General features: G+C 42.0%; 1 protein-coding gene across 2 annotated transcripts; it reads left to right on the top strand.

The window, feature by feature from the left end:
• Positions 1–300: 300 nt before the first annotated feature.
• Positions 301–25,581, top strand: LOC132983509 (glucocorticoid-induced transcript 1 protein). 2 transcript variants are annotated; one of them, XM_061049841.1, is made up of 9 exons: positions 301–469; positions 630–997; positions 6,721–6,869; positions 13,555–13,644; positions 17,493–17,615; positions 18,440–18,577; positions 21,476–21,665; positions 22,695–22,815; positions 23,150–25,581. In XM_061049841.1, the coding sequence occupies exons 2-9, from the start codon at positions 697–699 to the stop codon at positions 23,499–23,501; spliced, it is 1,464 nt and encodes a 487-aa protein (XP_060905824.1). In that variant the 5' UTR covers positions 301–469; positions 630–696; the 3' UTR covers positions 23,502–25,581. The 2 variants fall into 2 exon arrangements, with proteins under 2 accessions (XP_060905824.1, XP_060905822.1); XM_061049839.1 differs by having other exon boundaries at positions 17,490–17,615.
• Positions 25,582–25,805: the final 224 nt, after the last annotated feature.

The following is a 25,805-nucleotide window of genomic DNA, read 5'->3' as shown; positions in this document are numbered from 1 at the left end:
CATGAACTATCCTGTCAAAATGATAATAAAAAAAACTCCTTTATTGACAAGAGGTAGTGTAAACGTACAGTGTACATTGAATATAATATACCAGGCGAGATTTATAATAAAAAACGGTGGCAAAACTTAATTTTTACATCTTGATTTTCATCAAAAAGTTTATCCATACTAATATCAGTCCTGATTGGACGAAAGTACAAACCCCTACCCATTTGGACCAATCAGCAACGTTACTGTAAGATGCCGTTATCCAATCACTGGCTCAGAAGCGATGAGTTAATCCCACCCACACGCACGAGCCAGTAGTCTGGCTGAAACAACTGTCATTTAGAGTGAGTGGACATGATGGGGAAGTCAGAGCGAGGGCTGGAAAACACGAATTAACGTTTCAAAAAGTATCTAAAACAACTTTTAAAAGTTACTTGTGTGTTGGTTTCTGCTTACGTCGGCATGTTTTAGTGTTTTGAAGGTAAGTTATTGACAATTAATGCTTGTTTGAGGGTTTTGGTCCGCTCGAGCGCATGAATTGAAATTTAAAAAAAATAGGAAGCTAACGTTTTTTTTTTGTAGTTGCTAACAAGCTAATGTTTATCTTACCGTTTCACCCTTACCACCTCCTCCTCATTTAGAGAAGCAGCAGAAGCTTTGGCAGTACGTCTTTCTTACTGCGACAGGATTTGCAGCCAGTTTCGGAGGATGTCAGCCCCCAGCAACTCGCTTCAGCAGCCGCGGGTCAGACGCAGCAATGCGGGTTCCCCTGGCTCCAGCAGCAGCTGCCGTCTGCACCCCATCCGTGCCACCGTGCCCTACCAGCTCCTGCGTGCGGGTCAGAACAGCCCTACGCGGACGCAGACCCTCTATGGAGGAGCCACGAACAGCCGGGGCTCCAGTCCCCCCTCCAGCCCGATCCTCAGTTCAGGAAGTGCTATTGCTAAGCAAAGACTGTCCCCCGAAAGTAAGGACTCCTCCTGCCCCCCAGACTCTCCTGTTTCAAGAGGTAAAAACGCCAATTTCTAACACTTTTGCCTAAAATAAAACCAAGACATGCCATATCAAGGTGCTGTTATCTTGTCATAGTAACTTTCTGTCTGCAATTCACTGTTATACAGTTATGAAAATTAAATTTAAATATTTCACATGCCATATAACATATTCCCAGGACTTTCTGATTGCAGGAGGTTGTTGCATTAACTATATTGCCCTTTTTACAGTAAAACAATTACCCACTTATTTTGTGCAAAGAGAGCAGAGCAGTTAGGGTGCACAATAAATCACAATTGAAGAAATTGTTGTTCACTCAGTATATGCACATTTCACGCTTAAATGATATGCTTATATTTCAATATGTATATTGCAGAAAGAAAAGATATTACAGTGTAAGCCCTAATAGAGGTATCCTCTTTTAGGCCAGAACCGCATTTCTTGCCCCCCCCCTGAATTTAATGTACAAAGCACACACATTACCACACAGTATCTGGCCAGTCTTTAGGAAAAGCCATGGCATGTCTAAGTGATATATCTGGTGTACAGTCATAAGAATAATTTTGAATATTTAAATTATGCAGAAAGTGCAACAAGTATCGTATTTAAACGGATATTCTGTAAGTCTGGAACAAGGTTGGCTCTTTATTCGCAGCAGGTTGATGCATTAACTATTGAGCCCATTGTCCAATCACGCAATTAGACACTTATAAAGGGAATAGAGTGCACTGTTGGCTCTCTTATTTCCTATGGACTTTTGACAGGAGAGAGGGGGAGGAGAGAATTGGCAGAAAGACATGCTTTCAGTTGTAAAAGGAGCCACGTCAGTCCCAGTAGAAGCAGTGCTGAGCTAATGCGATCAGGTGTAGCCGATTCTGACCTCACTCCATGCATACAGCATGGACTAACCGTCATATTCAGACCATATGCTGAGCCTCACCTCGTTGCCTTGCACGTGGCTACCATAGGCAAGCTGTGTGTCGTTTCGTGTCAAGCTCAGCTGCTCTCTGGAAGTGATCTGAAGGAGGACATGAGAGCCCACGCAGCCCTGAATCCGTACTTTGCTGTATTTCAGTAAACCTCCTTTTTGTGACAGTTCCATCTGCCAAATATCGACACCATGGCTGTTTTTTTAGACCGCTAGCAGTATCCTTCTTTTCTGTACAAGACACAAACCCCACACTATTTTGCGAGTCCTCAAGGCACATTGTTATATGGATGTGTCTGAATACAGCCTGTCTTTCCAGTATCTTGAAACATAAAGAGAATGTAGTCCTGAGTATTTCTGCCTCTGCATCAGTTCCCATGAAAAGCACCAGGTGTTCTCACCATGGTTCTGTTCTGTACTTAATAACATTTAGTTACACACATGCAACACACCTGCATTAATATTACCATCACCATTCATGTTTATTTTCTTCTCCCTCTTACCTCTCTAACAAAAATGGCAGCTTTCTTGTGGTGGTTATTGCAGAGTTGTGTGTGGAATTTTATGTTTGTGACGTGCTTCACATTCCTCAGTTCTTTGAATGAGGTGACCTCCAACCTTGACCAGTGTACCATGCAAGGCAGGAAACGAAGTCTGTTCCACAACAAGTGAGCAGGCAGACTCACCAGGCACACCGTGTTTGGCTAGCCCTTGGTTTTGATTTCCCACCCCAGTGGCATGCCATGCATACCTCAGTCCTCTGAAAGAGACTAACCTCTAACCCAGACCAGTGTCCCATGTCAGTGGTGATGATGGAGACTTGAACCTCCCTCATTACAGCGACCTCACAGTCCAAACACGCATGAGAGGCCTCATGACGACTATGATCATATCAACGTGGGGCTGGCAGCTACTAGCAGCTAAAAAAATGCTGATTGTCACACATCTCTTAGAAAGAGAACAGTGTGAGCATGAATCAGTCGTCTTTCGTCACTGCAGCCCAGCTTGATTCAACTGCAGTAGTAGGCTTTGCACTTTGTAATTTTACATTCATTGTAGTACTTTGAACCCACTCACAGACATAATGCTTGCCATTTGGTGGGAAATTCTTTCCAAAGTGCCTTACAGTACCAGCAGTGTTGGAGCCAGACAAATCAACACCAAGAATGGACTGCAGTGGTGTTGAAACGGTTCATATCATAGCCTGGCCGTGAATCACAGAGAGGAGAGTATTAAATTCAACATCACGTCCTTTAGGTTCACCAGCATGACATCATTCACTTAGCACACTGTCCGGACAATGAATATCCCACACTCTGTCAAAGTGCCAGCTGTGCTGAAACAGGCCTGCCTCATTATCACCCATTCAAACTGCAGAGTAGGACCAAACCTACTCTGAGGAATCTGTACTGTTTATTTCCGTAGTTTTATCATCTTGCATGCACGTAATCGACTGTAGCGTGTGGTTGAACCTTAACTTTGACATCACGTTTACTCATTCCTCACTTCTTAGTTATTATAGGTGGAATAGCTAACACTTTAAGCGTGCCTCCTTCATCCATTGACACACACTCATCCCCAGACTGAGCCAGCTTGTGGTGGGAGGAACCCACTGGACTCCTTGAGTGATGCTAATGATGCTAACACCCTATTTCCTGACCAGCTGAGGAACAGATGCTGTAACTCATAACATTAAAAGAGCATGACCCGGATTTAATATCATCACTCATCATCTATAACGTATTAAAAATAGACCCTAGTGACATGGCAGCTTGTAATTCTCACAGTTATTAGCTTGAGCACTAATGTAGAGCAGTATTGGAAAAAGAACTGCAGGGTGGGGTACTGGTTCAAAAAGATCCCCTTTTTCTGCATGATGAAGACGGTGTAATATGTTATAAACTTACAGTTTCAGTCTCAGTCATGGAAATTTAACTTAAGCAACAATTAGTAGAATATATTTCAAAGTGAGCATTTGAGTTCCCAGAAGCTTTTCCCCCTTTTAACCCCTTGTGAGCAACCCTGACTGACCTTTTCTATACAGGCTTTCACACTTTTAGACAACTCCTGAAAAACTCCTGATATTCCAGGAAGATCTCTATGAACACAAACATCAAAATTTCTCACTCTGACTTTACCCGGAGTTTCTGCTGCTAGCCCCCTAGTATTTTTTCCACAGCAAGTCAAAGTGAGCTGATGTGAGAACACAGCAGGATATAATCTGGAGAATTCACCTCGAGCCAATGGGATGGGGAGTGACGTTTATATCCTCTAACTGCTGCACGGTGCATAGAGTGTATGCACGCGACCACTACGATCTCCACGCATGTAATTAAATGGCTGCAATTTGTTTTCTGTTTGCCACTATGTTTTTTCTCTGCCTTTGAACTACACGTAGCATTGATATAAAGGCAAATATTCTCATTATAGCATCTTATAGCTGACTCTGTAGCTTTGTCCGCTACTTCCGCTTCAGGTTTTTTTTGTACATCACGTCTTGCCTCAGGAGACCCCTGCCCCTCCTCTCGTCTGACAGGGATAGTCTCACACTGTGAGGTGCATACGTGAACAGCCGGGTCAGGAGAATATCCGGAGCAGTCCTCCTGAAATTATCAAGATATTTTCAAGAGTGCATATGTGAAAACAGCTAAAGAGAATCGTTAATAGATCTTGCATAGAGAGATGATGACTATGCAAAAGTTCTCACAAGGTTGCTCTTTTAAACATTTCACTTGATTAAAAGATGTGCAACATTACTTTACATTGTCATTGATGCAATGACGATGTTATATGTGCTGCTGACAGTGCGGAGAATGATGTAAACTGTAAAGCCTGAGCAAGCAGTGCTGGACAAATAATGCAACATTTCTAAAACACCTCAAGCATTGTTTTTTGTTGTTGTATCACATCGTCCTTAAAAGAGTCGTCCTAAGAGCAGGAATTTAAAAAAATGCCTGCTGATTGCAAACTCTGTAAAAGGTCATATTGGTCAATAAATTTGGCTGACCTGTATGTTGGTCTGGCTCTGCTTGAGACTAGGAATTTCCATGTTTCCCTCATCACTGTGTGAGAAAGTCTGACAGTTATGATGAAGTTGAAATCAGACTGAACTAAATTAGATGTGTCTAAATAACGTACAGTGTTGTCACTCAGTACAGTAGTCTTTTTTTAAATTATATGTATTTTTAGTAACACAAAGACTACTTTTTGGGTTATTATAAAGTCAAACTCTACTTCTGGGCATCTCATGAGTTAAAACTTAAATGATTATGATTTTCCTCTTAGCCTTGTGGAAACCTACAGGAAACCCTTCTGCCATGGTTTACTGATTTGGACCACATGTTTGTTTTCACATTTGCCTTTGCTCTACACTTGATAAACCACCCATTTGTTCCTGGAAAGGTGAAAGAGGGTTTTCACAGCTTGCTGAAGAGGAAAGTTCTTCTTAAAAGTCAACCTTCCCCTTTTAAATATCACATGTATACCTCTCACTCGTCCCTGAATTCAGCACATGGGACTGCTTTGATGTCTTGGCTTCTTTCGCACTGTTTCCTTTTTTCTCATCAGGAGATTATTTTAGTGGGGGAGACGATGGAAAATAACCACAAGCCTGGTTCTAAGAGCACTGGCTTGGCCTATATCAATATTGATGGAAATTTAGCCTGCTTCCTTTGTCTACAATGCTTCAGGGAATTTTACTGTAGCCCAGTAAGCTTACTTAGGCAATACCTTTGGGTGGGTAGGCTTGTGTATTTTACGGACAAAGAACAACAATGAATGGCTGTGTAGTTCTGCGAGGAGAGGGGTGCCTCATGTCGATAGTTTAGTCTGTGTATGTTAGTTTGTGTGTTCATGACAGACAGGCCTCTCTTGGCCTACTCACACAAGGAAAAGTGTAAATGAGCATGCTTCCTGACTATCATGCTATCCTTTTATAGGGTCATAAGAGGCTTTCATTTACTGTAAATAATCAAAGTGTCATTGAGGCTAAAAAATGTAACCCAGATTTTTTTTTCAGTGTCATGCCACTCTCGAGCTAATGTCTTTTAGCATTTTGTTTTTCTCTTTCTTTTGCTTTACTGCGTGTCTCTGCAGGAATGTTGAGTGGATGCAGGCAGTATTGATGTGCATTGTGTTGTGGTTGTTTATGAGTTCTTATGTGGGTGGTGTGTGCTTAACTGCTCTGGCTCACAGCAGACTGCTCTCATAACATCAGATACTCCTGCTCAGTCATTTACATTTGCTCTAGGCCTCTGCTCTCGAGCCTACATTTTACCCTGCACTCATACCTAGATTAGAAAGATGCAAGGCGAGGTCTTGTCATTTAAAGTACATACAATGGTGGTAGTTAACAGAAGGTTCATTCTGTAATTGACTGAAATATTTTAATGTGGAAGTACAATTCCTGTTATGCTCCCATTACAAACATATTAAAAGAAGACCATGGAAACTAACTGGTTACTTTTAGACTTTGATTACGCAATTGTTTTTCATTTCAGGTGAAATATGTAAACCATTAACAGTTTTGTTGTACTCAAAATATGGCCCTAAGTCCTTGGATACACATTTGCACTAGTAGATTTATTACACCCTGACATTGTAGTGCTGCGTTTTGAACTTGAAGCATTAATGACACAATCAGGGAAGTTGGCACATCGAATGTCAGAGATGCCTCAGGGGGTCGGGGAGAATTGCTCACTTGCTACTGACGCCTTCATGGGTGGGTGTGTGTGTGTGTTTGTGTTTGTGCCTAATCCTATGTCTTTATTATTGTGCCTAATCCTATGTTTTTATTATTTTGCAATTCACAGCAGAAAGGTCCAAGTTACAAGTTCGAAGTTCCAGTGCCATCCGGCGGACATCCTCCCTTGACGCCATCACGGGTCCATACCTCACTGGCCAGTGGCCCCGGGACTCCCATGGACCCTACCCTTCCTGTATGAAAGACAAAGCCACACAGGTACCAACCATTCAAGAAGCACGGTATCCTGTCTATAGGCTTCAACAGGGGTTTGCAACATCATGTTTTTCATGATAGTAGAATAGCCATGTAGGAGGATGCCCTAGTTTTACCCAATTCTGTATTTATTTATCTTCAAAAGTAAAAGTCCGTGGAAACGCGGCTTCTCCTACCTCCTCCTGTTAGCTGTAGCATTAGCTGCGTGTAACGCTCGGTTCTAGCCCCCCTCGATAAATTTTTTTCAGTGCGACGTCTTTGTCAGTGTGAGATCACTGATCTAAGCCCATTGGCTCGTTGTGACAAGCCCTGCAGCTCATGTTGAAATTTCCGAGAAGCGTGCTGAGCAACTGACCAATAACGACAGAGCGGATCGGCAGACCAATCAGAGCAGACTTGGCCCACGTGGGGTCTAACAGTGTGGGCTCAGCAGAGTGTAGCTGACGGACTCAGCGTAGAGGGAGCAAGGAGGAGCAGTACATGAAAACAGACACTTTATTCGAACTTCAGCTATTGTGAACGTACAAAAGTAGGTACATAGATTAAATATACAAACCCCAAAAAGGGCATAATATGGGCTCTTTAATTCTTTTAACTTTTCAGAAAGGCGCTGTTGATGTCACCGGCGCTCTGTACAAATGTAAGATATCCCTTGTATTTTTGCCGCCTCTGGATCGTGTCTTGTACCCACATCCTCTCTGCTTTGTGTCTGCTGGAGTAAAAAGATCTCAAATAAAAAACATACAGTAAAAAGCAACAGAGCAGTGTCGGTCGTTTTCTACAGACTGTCATAGAGACAGGACAGACGTGTAGCTCTTTCCTCTCAGCCCTCAAACGCTTCATGCAATTGCTCCCAACGCTTCTCTGCCCGGAGAAAAAACGCTTGCTGGACACCGGGCTTAAGCCATTGTGGCCCAAATTCAACACCCACCTTTTTTATTGCAACTTGTGGTAGTTACTCATGGACTGATTTGGGGTTTCTGTAATAGTGGCTGGTAAAAGAGACCAATTACAAGCTGTGGCTAAAGATTTCTGGTGGCTGTCGGTGGAATCTGCTGCCAATACAGTCCTAACAGACTTTGCTGTAAATGTGTAGATCTTCTCACACAACACTGTTGTTCACTTTTATTCATTATAACACTTCATTACACCTATGTATGGATTTAAAATTTAGCCAAGATAGCAGTCACACATCATCACTCACTACACTTGCCATGTGACTGATAGCCATGTGCAGTTTTTCTTTGGCCCCGTTTAAGACAACGACTTCAGCCAGAAACGGGGAACCTTTTGTAGTGTTTTGGCTTTTCGTTTTAACAACAACAGCTTATTCGGGTGCCTAAAGACGCAAACTTTTGAAAATGGCATTGTCTCCGTCAGCATGTTCGCTGACAATATGTAGTTATGTAAGACAATTGGCGGACTCCCAAGTTCTTCTTCTGCAGCTCACTATTGAATTTAACAACACTACACCAGCAAAGTGTACATCTACTGCGTCATCACTTTCATCAACAGTGACTTCTATGGACAAATTACTCAATCCCCCTTTATGCCGAGCGCCGGGCAAGCAAAAAGACGATTAGCCTCACAGCCCAGTAGAGTGATGAGTATGTGAGCATTGGCGTGTTCTGTGTGGGTTTATTTTTTTTTTTTGGGGGGGGGTGCTTTCTATGCCTCCAATGCCTCCATTGTAGAGATTGGACAGTGGACAGAGTTGGAAATCAGGGAAAGAGAGACAGTGGGGAATTACGAGGGAAAGGAGCCACGGGCTGCCCGTCCTGGGGACTGCAGCCCCCACACATGGGGTGCGCTCCCCAGCCACCCGTCCACCGGCGCCCCCATACGTCACACCAACAGCTTCTGGCCTGGCATGTACACTATAGCATTTTTCTTTTACTTTTTTTTTTTTTTTAGATCCATGTGCATGGTGGTGGTCATTAAGATGTCGTCTGAACACAGAACCTTTTTGAAAAATTCTATTGCTTTCTCGTAAACGTGGCCTTAGTGTTTACTTTTTGCGGTTTGGATTGGATTTGGGTTTGCATTTTCAAAAAATATTGACTATGAAATGATGAGGGCTGCTCCCTCTTTGCCTATAGAAGCCTTTCATGTGTCTGAATGAGAACTGCCAAGCCTCATTTACATGGGCTTCATCCCTTTAACCCCTCATTTGCCTCACACTTCTTTGTGTGTAGGCTGAGGAAGTGGTGGGAGGGCCTTGCAAGAATTCTTCAAGTCGCTGTATGCAGAGTAAACACCTCTAATTGCAGGGTTCCTGTACAGCCCTGGAAAGTCTGGATGTAAATGGAAAAATCAATTTTGATAATCATCGGGGCTTTAAAAATGTTATTGTTAAAAAAATGCCTGTGCACGTATACACAGTGACTTTTAGACCTGCTGTAGTTCTGGCCACGTTGTGATATTTGCATCTGTTATATATTGACATGGCCTCAACTATATTTACCAAACATCATAAGTAAAGTTCTCATTGAAGGCAGACCAAAATGAAAATCCAATTAAGAGATTTATGCCTGTCAGTGCTGTGGAAATATGAGATGGAAAACATTTGACTGTGTTGTAATGATGTGGGAGAGAGTGACACACTTGACAGTCCTTGAGCGATGAAATGCACAAACTCTCCCAAGGATAGTCTGAGACCACTTCCTGTTAACAAGCTATGCCTGGGCCCAGCTCTTTTTATAAGACAACAACAGCAGAGAGCAGCAGACAAAAGGTCTCTGGCCTCTTTTGTAGTGCTTTGCACAAGTTCAAGACAGCCTCTCCTTTGAGCTGTAATGTAGCCTCGCATGGAGGTGAAGTTGTTTGCACCTGTCCCCCAGGCCAAGGCTGAGGCGGGGAGAAATCCCACTGCTTACCACCTGGCCCTCGTGGCTGCACGGCCCGCCTGCCTTTTGTGTGGGAGTTGAGGAGCAGAGGGCCCATACATATGCTAATCACTGTTCCGGGATAGGTCTGTGTGCCCTAGGCCCTGTGGTTACAGAACACAGGGAACGTCTGTATGAAGATTAGGGTCCTGACACACCAAGCCGACCTCAAAGAGCGAGCACTGACAAAGACCGGCTGATCAAACAATCTGCGTTGCCTCGTATTTATTGCTAAAAGTTGTACTTGAACACAACAAGCGGACTAAAGCCAATGTACGCTAAATGTACCGCATCTGTGCTACAGGAAAATAATTGATCTAGTCTGTTTTTGTAAACTAAAAACAAAATTTGCGTGCACCTATCGATGACTATCTTATTTTTACGGCACTTTTTATCTACTTAAACTGTCTTATTATAGTCTAGCAATGATTTGAGAATTTATCTGATAAACATTAGAACTAACACTGTAGTATTTTACTTAGCTTTTCCAGCAGCTGCCAATTAAACCCATGTTGCCAAGCACAAGTTGCCCAAAAATCCTTATTGACCGCTTGCCATTTCCAGACATCAAACTTTTGGTTTTGTATAACCTTATAACCAAAGGTGCACAAACTTTCATACCTTGTACCACAATATACAACACTTGATTTCACACGTTCCATTTTCTACAGATAAAGTATTGTTGTAGTCTCCTCCCTGCTGAAGATGATGCTGATAAAAGTTATAAAAATATAATTTTAGTAAGGCAGTTAAACCAGTTTTTTTGCCACAGCCTGGGATCATGAGGCTCGAGTGTAATCAGTATAAGCTTTGATCGCAGAGCCAGGGTTGTCACCTGCCTCTGTACTGTTTTTTGGACCATTTAGCAATTTGAAATTCCTTTCATTCTGCTTTGATCAACAAGTAAAGGGTCAAAATTTAACTTTTGAGTAGTTCATACCATGTCAAGTTCACCCTTCATTGGTAAACCCGGATAAAGTTATTCCCAAAAGGTGAATTTACAGCAAGAAGGAACAAAAATGCCATATCTGAGATATTTATCATTTTTCTTGAATGCTGAGTGAGTTTTGAGACTTGTACAAGATAACAGATACACAAAGTCAACCACCACATCACAATGCTTCTTCTTATCGTCTCTGAACCAAACCAAATGATAGCGCGGTTGAAATCTGCTTGCATGTCTCGTCATGCAATCTAAACAAACCCGCACAGATTCCACTGCAATTCTATTGAAGCCCAGTCATTATTTCCTGCTTTGGAACGGAGCTGGATTCTTGAGGATGTTGTCTGCATGTAACCCTTTTGGGTGGGAATCATAATGGGAAGGGAGCTGCAGGCTAGTTTTATCTTCACAGCAGTACATTATCAGGCACAACACCTGGCACACACGTCTGAAAAGCACACAGCTCAGGCCCGGAATTTGAAGAGCTAGCATGATAAAAGGGCGTCTGAGGTAAATAAAGGTGGGTGTTCCTATTTACAGACAATTTGTTTGAGGGGGGGGTCGAGTCAATCAAGGAAGATAGCCTGCAGTATTTTTAACTGTCTTGTCTGCCCCGTGGATACCTGGGGGAAAATGTGTTTAATTGCAAACTGAGTTAGTCAACTTAATCACTACGTGACACCTATGACCTGCTGACACTCTAAAGTTAGCTAACTTTAAATTTAAGGGACTTTTCTGTAGAAAGTCCCGTGTGTGTGTGTGTGTGTGTGTGTGTGTGTGTGTGTGTGTTTTAAAATCAATACATAAGCTCAAAAGCTGATATGTTTTTGATAGCTTGCAAACAATGTAGATTCAAGCAGAAGGCATAATTCTTCATTTTCAACAGTTTTACCACAGGTCATAGAAACCCTATACATACCACTCACTGCCAAAAGAAAGCACTGCACATTTCACTGAGTTACAAGTCGTGAGCAGCATGCCCTACTTGACGTCATAGAACATCTGTGAGAACTTAGATTTTCCTCAGCAGCTAAGTCCACGACTCCATAAAGCCTCTCTGCCCTTTTAGAGGAAACTGCATTTTGTCCGAAGAGATTAGGCTGCAGCATCCAGTCCCTCAATGTTTGGCAAAGGCATCAAACAGCACAAGCAACTCCATAGGCCATGCTCAAAATGTTAATGCTAAAAGCTAGCTACACATCTGCTGTCCAGTGTGGCAAAGCACAGTAGTCCCTTTTATAAGAGCACAAGCACCCATTTAATACGCTGTCCTTTTCGCGGGGGAACCAGCGCCAGCAATCCAGTGCAAACGGCTTCACGGGTGTTCCTCATTATTCACAGTGTGATATTCCATATCATAGGGCAAGGCTTGTGCGTTAACCAGGGAGCCATAGAGGTTTTTCTGTTCATGTGGGGTCAGGCACAAGGGAGTGTGTGGACACTGACATTTTAGATGTTTCGCACCACTGTGCCGACCATAAAACGTCAGATGTTTGAGGATTTGTTTGAGCACCAGAGGCACTGTTGATATGCATAATCAGGGGGAAGTATGTGGTTTCAGTCAGACAACCCTATGAAACATCCTCAGTCTGTTTCTGTTTTTGCATATATTTACATAACTTAACCGTTTCCTGGTTGATGCAGCAGAGGTCTAAAAGACATGCTCAGTGAGACAGAACTGCCTCTATGTCCTCTGGCAGGGAGTGTTTTGTATTTCAGATGTTTTCTCACCGGAGCACTAACAACATAAAATCTCTCTGCAGAATCATTGACCTGGTGCAAGCCCAATGTTGTGCTGAACATATTGCACTAAACCACATTAGTGTATATAGGTAAAGTAGGGAAACTACGTTGTGGGGAAACAGCTGCAAGTTAAGTCCTTGTAAATGTCACCTGTGGCTGACAAGGATGTCTTCTTCGTTGATAACCAGATATTATTTGGTAGCCCTGTAATTATTTCCTCAGACTGTGTTTGGCGTGGGAAATGGGTGGTGGATTTTGGAGTGTACCAGTTAGTCATTTAGTAGACCAAAAAAACCTTAAAAGTCCTGTCATATTTATTTATTTTAACCATGCTTACCAGTTGAAGCAATCAAATATGCTTTGTCTTTTTGTTTTTCATGTTGGATGTTGTAATTTCCTCATCTCATGACTGTTTTCCTGTTTTTTTTTTTTTTATTGATTCCAGATTTTCAACTTTACTTTCGAGCACACGGCACTTGTTACAGCTTTCCCCCCCATCTTTCATAACTGCCTCTCCCTCTTTATATTTGAGATACTTAGTTTATGCTCACATCCTGAGTCTCTTAACAATGAGTTGGCTTTGTTAATATTCACGGGCTTCACCGGGAGGTCTCATGAGATCTGAGTTGAGACTTTTGTGTAGGCTTTTAGATTGTTTCTTCTCAAGCTTTTGTTTACCTCCAATTTCAATACATGTATAGTAACTGTTTTTATACCCAACTATTGATGGGCGTATTCAACATAATCTGTTACCTCAGTAATCTAATCTGCAACTATCAGACCTCCAAGACACAAACAAATCTCAGAAACTTTAGACTACTTCATATTGTGCTCTGAGGATGATGTAATGTCTTTAGGTATCGTTGCATTTGTGTACGTTAAAATATTTGCTATTCTTTGTGTGCCGGTATTTACAGTGTAATTTTGGGGGTTTTCTTTAGATGAAAAAGCTTATTTAGTTTTAGTCCCATTTTAGCCATTTTCCCCTTCACAGTTTAGTCTAATCTTAGTCTACAACAACTCAAATCATGTTGTTCATATTTTTCTGTATCTAACTTGTTTTTTGTATTTAAAAAAAGTTATATTAAAATGTGTAACATGTGTTTCTGTGTTTCAGACTCCAGGTCTCTGGATTGATGAGGGAGCAGATCAGGGAAGTCCTCACCAGCGGTCAGCCTCCTGGGGAAGCGCAGACCACCTGAAAGAGGTAAATTCACCTGACTTAACCTCTGTTCTTCAAAACGTATACTTACAAACAAAAACACCAAAGGGAGTTTATTGACACATGGAGCCTGCCAGTTTTAATCTTTACAAGAAAAAAAGTAAGTTAAAATCTTAGCCGTAAGTAGAAAACTGTATTTGGCTAAAAATTACATTCTGAGCTTTTGTTTAGTTGTAAACACAGGAGTTAGGAGTTAATACAGGAGTTACACTTTTAGCTGAAAAATATTTTCCTTCAGTGTCCAGTATGTTCTTCTTCACTCTTTAGTTCATATTTTGATTCTGTTGAACTACACATATAATTGATATCAAGGCAGATATTCTCATTATAGCATCATATAGCTGACTATATTGCTTCATCTGCTACTTTTGCTGCATTTTTTTAACGTCACTTCTTACCTCAGGAGATGCCCCCAACCCCCAAGACGGGAGGTCTGTCAGGGACAGTCTCCCGCTGTTAGGTGCATATGTGAACAGCCAGGTCAGGAGAATATCCGGAGCAGTCGTCCTAAAATGATCTAGATATTTTCAGGAGTGCATATGTGAAAACAGCTTTAGAAAGGTTGGATCATCACACAGCCAGTGCACAGACTATGTTTTTGTCATTTTGAGTTTTATTCCATTTACTCAAAGTGTGTTTTATCCGTCAGGGTCTGAGGTTGGCCTAAATATCATGCTCCTTAGGGTTGGTTTCCACTCCTGTCTATCTGCTGGGCTTAGTGGCCAACCAGCCGAACCACACGGAGCTATTAGGTCTCCAAACTCTCCAAACCTCAGTCTAAATTTAACCTTGTTCTCCCCTCTGTTTCCCACTCAACTGCACACTTACATCTCATTATGGCCTGCTGTTTTTGAAAGGCCGTGCAGGAGCATCTCTCATAGAGTGAAATGGCCATATTGTTCCCTCTTTATTTTTCACTGATTCATTCTAGCTCATGTTACTAAAGAGCCTCACAAAACAATAGATGATTATATTTTTCTGTTATGGCAACAAGATCTGCATGCCATCGCTGTTAAATTCCAAAATAATAATGTCACACAGATGACTTGTATTTTGTTTGTATTGACCTGAAATTCAGAGTGTTTTTTTAAGTTTGGTTTTTGGGCTTTTTATGCCTTTATTTAGAGACGGGAAAGTCGATAGGGTCGGAAATAAGGGGGAGAGAGAGAGGGGAATGACATGCGGGAAAGGTGCAACAGGTCGGATTTGAACCTGGGCCGCCCGCTTAGAGGACTACAGCCTCTGCACATGGGGGCAAGCACACTAACCACTACCCTACTTCTGCCCCATTCAGTGCCTTTTTGAAAAATCGCAAGGACTGAAAACTTTCAAGAACTTTTTCAACCACATGTAAAAACTTGCAGACAGAACTGCACTTCATAAATAACTTCACAGGGGGGGAGGAAGGCCAGTCTTGTAGTGTGTTTTGTACAGGAAAAAAGCTGCTTTCTTGACCATGTGCAGCGTTTCCCCTACCATTATATTAGGGGGGCGGCCCAATTTAAGTAGTGTGCATTTTTTTTGGTAATTTAAATAGAAATAACCAAATACTGGGTGCCTAGGATTTTTATTTCTAGTTGCTGTGGTATTGAAACTAGTATCAATACAGTTTTAATTTTACTAGTATCATATCTAAATGTAGGATTCTGGTATTGTTATGTCCATACTGCATGATATGTAAATCAAAAAAAAAAAAGTGTGACCGACCTCAAGATTGAAAGATTTCAGAGGAGATATCCGCACACCAATTCCACTTGGTTTAAAATCCTCAAAAGAGTCCACAGGATGAGATACATGCAGACATATTTTCTTTAACTATGACATGAGTGGACAAAAATATATGTGCTCACAGGGCAAAAAGGCCTCAGAATTTGAAAAAGTAATGAACTCCTGAATTTGGACAATAGTGATGAAACCCCTAATGTGTGTAACAGCAATGCTACAACATGTACAGATGAACAAATGCATGTAAGTAAATGTAGCCTTAAAAGCAACCTTAAACTTTTTTCAGGCTACAGATTCGCAGCACTGGGATCAAAAATCCATTCTTCAAGTGTAAAGCCATGTGATATTTCCCAGCCATTTAAATTCGTAGTGCTCAACTCTCCATAGAAACTCCAGAGCCTTGGCCTGTACAATAACACACACACACACACACACACACACACACACACACACACACACACACACACACACACACACACAGCAAGGAATCTGTGTCTTTAACATCCTCTGAGATTACATCGGGGACATTGCCTCGACATGTCATTACAGGCTTCCGTGGCCGGTCACTCGATGAATGTAGTGAACTGCTTTTCACCTCCCTTAACCTCTGCAATTGCATGTGTGGGAGGACATCCACCAAAAGAGTAAGTCTCTTTGTTGACTGTGTTGCCAGGATTACAAGATCAGCAGCGAAGACCACACCTTTGTCTGCATAGTACAACTGCGTCTGTTTGGCTCACAAAGGCTATCCTGTTTTTTAAGGCTGATTCTGGGACACATGCAGAAACACCCACTGACCTAGCTTGTTTCTGTTCCATCACCATACATGCATGGCTGACTATTATATGCACTAAGCTGGCCCCAATGATATTCAAGTCAAATTAGGCACTATTGGTTCACTGAAAAGTGCAAAAAATAAGTTGATAAAGCCTAATAATTCAATCAAAGCCTGTCAGCAATCCAGACTATGCTTAAAAATAGTTGAAAAAATGTTGTAGACTTTGCTAAGCATTGAAAATCATCACGCAGGAAAACCCTGAAAACAGACTGTGTCTTATATTCTGGGTTTTACGTTACATGTAGCTGTTTTTCAAGCCGCAGGAACTTCTTCATAGTTCTTAGAACTGTTGGAACCCTCCTCCTTTTTAGTGATTCTGCACTGCTGGAGCTAAGAACTATTTTACTTCCTAGAACCCTGCTAACAGGGACCTTTTTAGCTCCTGCTTCAGAGTAGATACCATGGTGGTGTGAATGCAGACAGAAAAAAGGTTCCCATGGTATGGAGTTCTCAAGGAACTCCCTATGTGGATCTCTTCAAAAAGTCCCCAGAACTATTTGGTCCAAAACACCCATTGATAAAAATACAGAACAAATCACCAAATGTTTCAGGGGCAATTTTGGGCATTGCAGCAACACAAAGACAAGTAGCAAGCAGGTAAGAACAAATAAAAATTGGCACAGAATCAAATAAATACAAATAAAATAAGAGGTTTATATAAAGGAGTAAAGTGAGCTATACAGGACATTGAGATGTTCTGTGCAGTGAACGACAAGTTAAAGTGACAAGTGATGATTTAAAGTGAGTTGGTTTGAAGTTTATGTAAAGCAGAATCACATACAGTTTGAAATGAGGTAGTGACATATCCGTGACAGAAATCCGTTATCCGATCTGAAGTGTGGGATTTGTGACCCGTGACACCACTAATATCGGGTATTTGGTATAATATAGTATGAGAAGCATTGTGAGGAAGTGATATATAAGGTGATCTGTAATCCGCCCCATGTACAGAGGCTAGTCCTCATCGCAGCGGCCATGAGTTCGAACCGACCTCCGCCCTTTGCTGCATGTTGCCCCCCACTCTCTCCTCCCCACAGTTTCTCTCTTCAGCTGTCCTATCTGATAACGGCAAAAAAAGCCCAAAAAATAATTCTCTGTATTTTGTTGCTGTCAGGTGCTAATGTCATTTATTTCCGCTCTTACAGCAATATGCTTTCAGTGATGGTTCAAGTTAAAATGAGCATTGACAAAGTTACTGCCATCAGGACTTGTTGAGCTTCTGACGAGTGAGCTGTCATATTCTGAAATGAGGTTACTTTTCTTTCAGCAGATTGCTAAACTGAGACTGCAGCTGCAGCGCAGCAAACAGGTCAGCCGGCAGAGCAAAGACAGGGAGCAGAGCTCTCTGCAGCTGTCCCAACAGACGCAGCATGGCATTGCATGCCAACCACAGGTGAGTTGTTATTCACATCAATATACATGCCTTGCCAACTGAGTCACCAGCATGCTCTTTAAACACAAAACATTAACCAACCCTGACATTGGTGATGCAAGATTTTAACCCGTAAGCAATAATATGATAAGGTAGCTTAGCAGCAGAGCAAAACGCTTACCAATGAAACGGACTGTTAGCAGCCATATCACAGCTGCTCGAGATAAGAGAACTTAACATGAATATAGCTCGGTAAAGGAAGGTGGGTTTTGTATTACTAGATTAACATGATCAAATTGTCTATCAGGGTTTTCAGTACATTATGAAGATGTTATTTATCAACATTATTCGAGTGGTAGGTGTAGCAGGCTTGTATATACTATAACTGCATTTGACAGAGAAGGTCTAGTTATTGAGTCCCCATTCTGACCAGTTCTTTAAAGAGGAGAAGAGACTGGGAATGTGTCTGGACATGCCCTCTTCGCTCTTTGTTTGCAGCTCATTCATTAACAAATGCCCGGCAACGATACACATCTACTGCTGTGGAACGATGACATAAACAGTGATAAACTACGCTCTATTCTAGCTCCAGTTAGATCACAATCATAGCAGTGTTTTGTTCCCTGGGACTTTTAATCCCACTTCTGTAACATGTATTTAAACACCCAAAAATAAATCTCATGAAACTGAGCGACAAGTCAATACAGCGAGCAGAGCTTTGTGCAACAGAGTGTAAAAAATAATAATAATGAGTGTTGTGTATTTTATGGCCTGTTTCCTTTTTGTATGTTCCTTAATGTATTAAAAAAAAAAACAAAAAAAAAACATTTCAATTGTCTTTTCAGTACAAGGGAACTTCGTCAGCCTTGTCGGCAGTCCCGGTGCCAAAGTCCCTCATATGCCGAGTGCCGAGCAGTGTGGAGGGCATCAACCACGAGCTAGAAAATGTGTTTATCAAAGAGGACTGGCAGCAGGGGATACAGGTATGGATGTGTACACTAACACCATCAACATTTTAAATAGCTCTTAAAATTATTCAAAGGGTTTTTGAAGGGTTGAAAATATCACATAGTTCAAGTTCCCCTCTTGGGTTAATCCTCAGTTTGGTGGTGTACTGTGCCGACTTTATCAGGGGCTGACCTTTTTAGGAACATTCTGATTGGCAAAGTATCCTTGTGTAAGGGAGAAGTGACTGCTTAAGTTTCACCTAGCGTTTTTTTCTGAGCGCCAGCGTCTTTTTTCATTTGTTCTCAGTGAGTAGAGAGCGATTGCAGCCGCCTGGAGAAAAAGCACAGCGCCCAGCGTCTTTTTTCTGAGCCCTCCACCTTTTTTGTGTGTGGCCGCTCTGAGCACTCAATTTGAAAATCTTTCAACTTTCCAGAAAGGCGTTTTTGACGTCACTAGCACTCTTTTCCAAATGTATGATATTTCCCTTATTATTTTGCTGACTACAGATTGTGTCTTGTACCCACATACCCCATTTACTCCGTGTCTTATCAGGAAATAAACATTGTAAAATATAAAACGTACAGTGAAAAGTAACGTTGAACATACAGCGGCAGTTGTCAACAGGCTGTTGTCATAGGGACAGGATGGAGGTGCAGGGCTTGTCTTCACAGAGCACAAACACTTCATGCAAGTGCTCCTGAGTGCACAGCCAGCACTTTTCTGCCCTTTAGGTGGACACGTGGCCTAATGATACCAAACTGCTGCAGAAGAAACAATGCTAGGCCTCAGTGGCCTAGTGGTTGGTGCGCGTGCCCCATGAGCTGAGGCTGTAGTCCTCCAGGAAGGCGCACGGGTTTCAGTCCGACCTGTGGCTCCTTTCACATATATCGTTCCCCACTCTTTCCCCCCAGTTTCTGGCTCTGTCCACTGTCCTGTCTCTGAATATCAGGAAGTTCACCTTTTTTAAAGAGCTATAAATCCCGAACATCTGTATATTATTTGGTTAACCTTTTAATTATTTTTTAAAGCCATAGAACACAAGACACAGAATACTAAATTAGGTATTTTTTTCTGTTTATGTCTTGTGAGTCTTAGGCTGGTTCTGGGTAACCATTTTGTGATGTTGTGATAAGGCTCCTAAGCCATAACATCAGGAGCTTTCCCCTTTATTCCATTCTGCTGACTTGACACGAGTGCAGTTAAAGCCACAATCAGTGTAAGCAAAAGTGCTTCACGTTCACAACCAAAACAACAAGAATGGGAGTTGCCACTGCTGTTCACTTAATGGACGCAGGCTGAATGGCAACACGCACGTGTGCAGTGTGTGACTTACATCAAACACCCACACCCAAACACCTTCTGTAGCGTTAACTCGCCTGAGAGGCTGCACTTTTACAAATGTGTTGAAGACTTAAAACTCTGACCATTTATTTTTCATACATCTGCCAACAACTGGACTAAATATTTAAATATGTTGGTTCCAAATTTTTTATTTTGTGATTATTTTCTGTAGATAATCAACTTCCAACTTTTCAACTGTCACCTTTATTTTCCCTGAGGGGAAATTTGTTTTGCAGCCAGGTGAAAACATGAAAAAGAAACGTATAGAAACACAGGCACATAGACTCAGACAATAGACAGTGAATGACATTTAATACATAAATACAATAGTTTATCAGGTAACAACAGGAAACTGAGAATGTGTAAAAACGTCCATAATACCAGAATAAAAAACCCATTACCAGTCATCAGGGCCATCATTGGAGTTCAGAAGCTTGATGGCCTGAGTAATAAAATCCGTTTTAAACCTGTTGGATTTGGCTTTTGGCAATCTGTATCTCTCCTTCCTGAGGGCAGATGCTCAAACTCACCAAACAGAGGCAGTTGAGGACACAAGCTTTAGCTGAAGCTCTCTTTCTGAAAGTTAGATAGCATTTTTTGGGGGGCTTTTTGTGCCTTTTAATGGAGAGATGGGACAGTGGATAGAGTCGGAAATCAGGGAGAAAGAGAGCAGGGAATGACATGCGGGAAAGGAGCCACAGGTGGGATTCAAACCTGGGCTGCCCGCTTGGAGTCCCAAAGCCTCCATACATGGGGCGCACTAACCACTGTGCCACCAGTGCCCCACAAAAGTGAGATAATTTGACAAACAGGCGGACATGTTGTCATCTGGACTCATTTATTTTTCTCTCTGCCTCAGTTAACTTTGACAAACATAAACATGTAAATACCTTTGATCAAAAATACTTTATTACATGCACACAAGCACAGTCTTGTAAAGTCACTTACAGTATTGTGAGCCGTACAGTTGGACAGCATTTATCCTCACTCGCATTGAATTAAACCGCCTAGAGGCGAGGAGACCTGTAAATCTTGTCTGATGTGGGTAGTAAACCTTGGCAGATTCTGTTAAGCTCCCCTCTTAGAAAGTAACACACACACACTCTCTCTCAGTTTAAACACACATACAAACACATGCACCACTACAGATTTACAGCCTGCTGTGCACCAAGGCTGTTTTCTTTTTCCTGCTCTCCCATTTGAATCGGCTGTGCAAAAGCAGAACTGCTCTGCACATCACACTGCTCGTCTTCTGTGAAGTATTACCATCTGGTGTGATGTTTGCTTTCCAAATTGCCCTTTTAACAGACAGACAAACACACCAGAGGTGTTTTACCTCCAGCCATTTTTAGATCTAGGAACGTTATAACCGATGCTCTTAGCTCGGAGCAACAACAACTGCACAGGAACATTTCAACAGGTCATCTGGGCTTTCAAGGACACATCAACGCCTGCATGACAGATGCATGATTGAATTTGACCCTTGAGTTATGATCCTCTTTAAACGCTACGACCACCAATCTGCTGTTTTAGGATCATTGTGAAGTGAACACATGACCTCTCACAAACTCCTCCGCACTCTGACCCCACAGACCATGGATGTGGTAGATGGCCGCCGTGCTCCCTTCCCTCCTCATCACTACAGCAGCAGTGGGGACACACGTGACACGGACACACAGGCACCTTCGAGTGGTGACTCCAGCCCGTTGCTCTGCCCGTTCAGCTCTGACCACCTCCAGTCCCCCGATGGAAGCCCGTGTTCAGCTGAGGATATCGACAAAGGTGGGCCCTTGATAAACAGTTTCAGTGTTGTCCTTTTTAAAGGGAAATTGTTTCGAGCTGTGTCAGGAGAGCCAGCTCTGACTGAACTGTCAGCTGTCCAGTTGCATTGTGGGGGATGTAGTTGGCTGGATTTGACAAGGAAGAAGAATGCAAGGGTCAAAGGAAAATATATTTGGATCAGCTGTATCAATTTGATCTTTAACTGTCCAATACATAAAAAAAACACGCTCTCTCTCAGTCATGTATGTGGGTACCCAACAGTTCCTATCAAAACTTCTCCAGGACAGCGCTCCGAGAACTTCAATGTCTTCTTTTAGTGTGGCAGTAGAGTGTTTGCTAAATCAATGTTACATCAGCTTTAGGGGTGCAGCTGTTTGGTCTGTTTGAAACCAACTCTAGTGCACTTTGTCAGATAGTTTGTTTGTTTTTGGGGCGGTGAGAATGCTCAAATTAACTCTGGGGCAGACCAAAGAACCGAACTCTGGTCCGCTTAAAAATTGGGTTCTCGGTTCCCTTCTAAGTGTACAAGAGTCCTGTTCGCTGTAGGTGAGATAGCGCTACATTACTGTACATATTTGTGCAGTGGGCAGGAGTTTGCTCTTGTGTCACGTTATCAAAACATGCATCAATATCATTTAATTTTCACTAGTATCATGTCAAAGATTAAAATTTGGGTGTTGAGACAACCTTCGCTTTAATTTGCTGATTGCTTGCGCGGGTCTGGAGAGATCTTTGGTTTAAGTTGATGTGATTGTTCTGAGGTCGTCAAACTATTGACAGACACTAGTATGAACAACTACAGCCAGCACATGTTTCAGTTTGGTAATGCTAGCTGACATCTAATTTGTTATTTGGATCACAAGTTTTTACCATTTTAAGAAGCAGTGTTCTTTATTATAAGTTAGATCTTATTTCAGTAAAGACACGCAGGAAATACATACCCACACCAACTTGAGTATTTTTTTTTTCTCAGAAGCAATATGAAAATGTTATCTTCTTCTGATGTTCCTTTCTTTAATGTATTTCCAGACGGTGTGTGCAGTTCTCCTCTCCCAAAGTTCGCCACTTCTCCAAAACCTAACAACAGCTACATGTTCAAACGGGAGCCTCCCGAGGGCTGCGAGAAGGTCAAAGTGTTTGAGGAGCTGGTGTAAGTTTTATCTTTGTTTTACTTCAGATTTTCATGAATATATGAATCAAATTAGAGAACAGTTTTTATGATGATCTATTCCTCTTTTCTAATCCATCCCCATTAGTCAGTCCTGTTTTATTTTGTGTGTAGAAAGAATTAAAAGATAAAAACGATAGGTTCTTTTTTCTGTTTTCTGACCTGCTAGATGATAAAGCATCACGGCTGTTTAGCTTATTTGCATTGTGGGTGGCAGAGATGAGTGCGCAACGGTTTTGTTTTGAGTAAAAACATGTTGTTTATCCAATAGTCACACAAATAAAAAAATAATACTGAGCTCTTCTTTTGTATTCAGGTCTGGCAAATCAAAAGGCTTCCCCCTCTTCTCGTGCCCCGATAAAAACAAGGTGAACTTCATTCCCAGGGGCTCTGCCTTCTGCCCCGTCAAACTCCTCTGCTCCTCCCTCTTCTCCCCCGTCTCTCCATTGTCCTGCTCCTCCGCCAACTCTGGTCTCCATGGCAACGACAGCCCTGGGCCTCAGGTGACCCCAACTCAACCCACTGCACCACTAGCTACCTTTCCGGCCTCCGCTGACTGGAGCACCGAAACAAGCACAGGCGTAAACACAAACAACAGCACAGACAGCCAGAGTCCCGACACAGACATGGGGAAAGACGGCTCCGCACAAGTACTCCTCACCAGCTAGTCCTCAGGTATTCATGAGCAAACCGCCTACAGCTCAAACAACCTCAGGTGGTTTGGTCTTAAAACAAAGAGAAAAGAGAAAAAAAAAAAGAAAAACCGCAAAAAATAGTCCTTGCACTCCGTTAATCCTAACGTCAGCCAGCAGGGAGTGCCCAAGGTTTAAAAAAAAAAAAAAAAAGACAAACAAACCAGCACTTTCGCTCGGTCAGTGTTTTCTTCCACTCTGCGTGAACTCAAGAAAGCTTGATGGTTTTGTAGCTGTCAACCAGACTTAAGAGAGTGAGCTGACCTTGGGCACAGCTTCCCCTTTACCCACAACTAACTTAGCCTTCTCCTCTGAACCCCGACAAGAACCCTTAACAAGAAATAGCTTTGCTTATTTTTGCAAAAAAGAGAATACAGCTCCAAATATTGTGTTACATAGTGCCTGCAGTTTAATCAAGAAACAATGAAAAAGGAAACCTAAACTTTGAAAAGAGACAACACTGAGGTTGTCGGAGAAACATATTCTACTCATGTAATCTAACCAGCTTCTTAGCTGTTCAGTGTTCAGCGAGCTAACAACTTTAGTATGTATACATAAGCTTTTTTTGACAGGATGGGAAAGTGATTAGTTTCATATTTTTACCATATCAGGATGTCTTACAGTCACAGTACATCGCCCCACATTAACCACAATGTTTGCACTTGTTAAGACCTGGCTCAGAATGATACAAGCCATGGCCTATTTTCTGTTTGTTTATTTGATAGTGTTTGTAGCACAGTTGTCTTATGTGAAACCAGCGGCTGCTTCAGTGCAGGCTACACCCCCGACAGGCATACAAGCCAAGATGTGAGATCTGCATTCTTAGTCTGGTCACTTTTTTAAAAACTTGGTTAGCTCAACACAAAATGCATATCAGCTGTTTTATTTTCTCCTCAGTGACCAAATAACCAACCCCCCCCCCCATAACCTTGTTTTACGCCCCTCGTTACACAGAACAGTAACTCAGGTGAAGTGGAATGTACTTGCTCAGACGATGTTGCCTTTCAGAGTGTTTGACTTCCTTTCTCCAGGAAGACATTCCAGTCTTTTGCAGAACAGTTGTATCCCCCTCCCTCCGCCCCCCTGCAGAGTGGCGTTATAACGAACTGAATCAATTGATTGATGTCACAGGTCGTGACACGGACGACTTTATGAATTAACCTGTTCAGGTTAGAGTTTCAGGTGCTTTGAAACATTCCACAGATCACTGTTGCATCGGTCAGATGCGGAAAAACTCAAGTAAATACAACTAGCTACATAAGCTACACCCGCCTGAATTCAGAAGTTGACAAATGTGTCATTTCTCCCCCCCCCAGATCCTGCTTTCGTTAAATATGAACCAAAGTACATAATGATGATGATGAAACGACTGTCATATATCAGGGACCAAGGAGGCCTCTTATTTTGGCGGCAGAAGCAGGAAGTTGATGTGCACTTGATGTGATGTTTTGTTTTTAAACAATTCGGCAACATGTAAACACTGGTTTCTAATGTTTCTAACAGGGGGGGTTGGGGGGGGGGGGGGGGGGGGGGGTGGTGATCCTAAAACCAACGGCGGAGCACTTAATGTGGAAATGAGATGATAATCACTTTTTTGACCAATTTCTAAAACAATCAGAACTTAAAGAGTGCAATCGATTTTGTTTTGAAGTAAAGCTACACTAACGATGTTTGTGTAACACAGATCCGATATCAGATATGTCCAAACACGACCAGAACAGAACCAAACAACTGATTCGGTTATCTGGTGAATGTTTGATTCCAAAAACTTTGTTCCATTAAAACCCACTTACACTTAAAAAAAAAAAAAAAAAATATGAACAATATGCAACACATTCCACACAAATAAAGTTCAGATGAGTCACACTTTTTCTGCTTACAGCTTCAGGAGTTTCAATCAAACTAAAACTGATTTCATTCACAAGCTCATTTTTGCAGTGCGGATAAGTAAACGGTTGCCATGTTCGGCATTGATGATTCAGTTCTCCTGTGTATTACGCATTTTTATGTAGATCTTGTGTGTGTGTTTTTCAATAAAGAAAACAGAAAAAAAAACCCAGTTTGTTTTGGTATGTAATCTTTTCAAAGGCAGAAACATCGGTTATTGATATGAAGCATGGCATTTACACACAAACAGGAGGTCACAGTAAGGCAGTCCATGGGTTTGATTATGATCACTACTGATGATGTCACACGGCGTCAACAGGTAAAACATGAGTCATTTGAGATGCAACCGAATGACAAAAGAAATCTGTTGTAATGTACTGTACAAGGAATCAA

Source organism: Labrus mixtus, chromosome 11, assembly GCF_963584025.1.
Source record: "Labrus mixtus chromosome 11, fLabMix1.1, whole genome shotgun sequence".
NCBI classification, from domain to species: domain Eukaryota; kingdom Metazoa; phylum Chordata; class Actinopteri; order Labriformes; family Labridae; genus Labrus; species Labrus mixtus.
Note: the sequence above shows the minus strand (reverse complement) of the source record. Positions and strands in the feature narration are given on the sequence as shown.

Excerpts from the sequence above, each read along its gene's own strand:
- LOC132983509 (XM_061049839.1), top strand. The coding sequence starts at position 697 with ATGTCAGCCCCCAGCAACTCGCTTCAGCAGCCGCGGGTCAGACGCAGC. Across the intron at positions 6,870-13,554 it reads TGAAAGACAAAGCCACACAG|ACTCCAGGTCTCTGGATTGA; the intron begins GTACCAACCATT and ends TCTGTGTTTCAG. Across the intron at positions 21,666-22,694 it reads AGCTGAGGATATCGACAAAG|ACGGTGTGTGCAGTTCTCCT; the intron begins GTGGGCCCTTGA and ends ATGTATTTCCAG.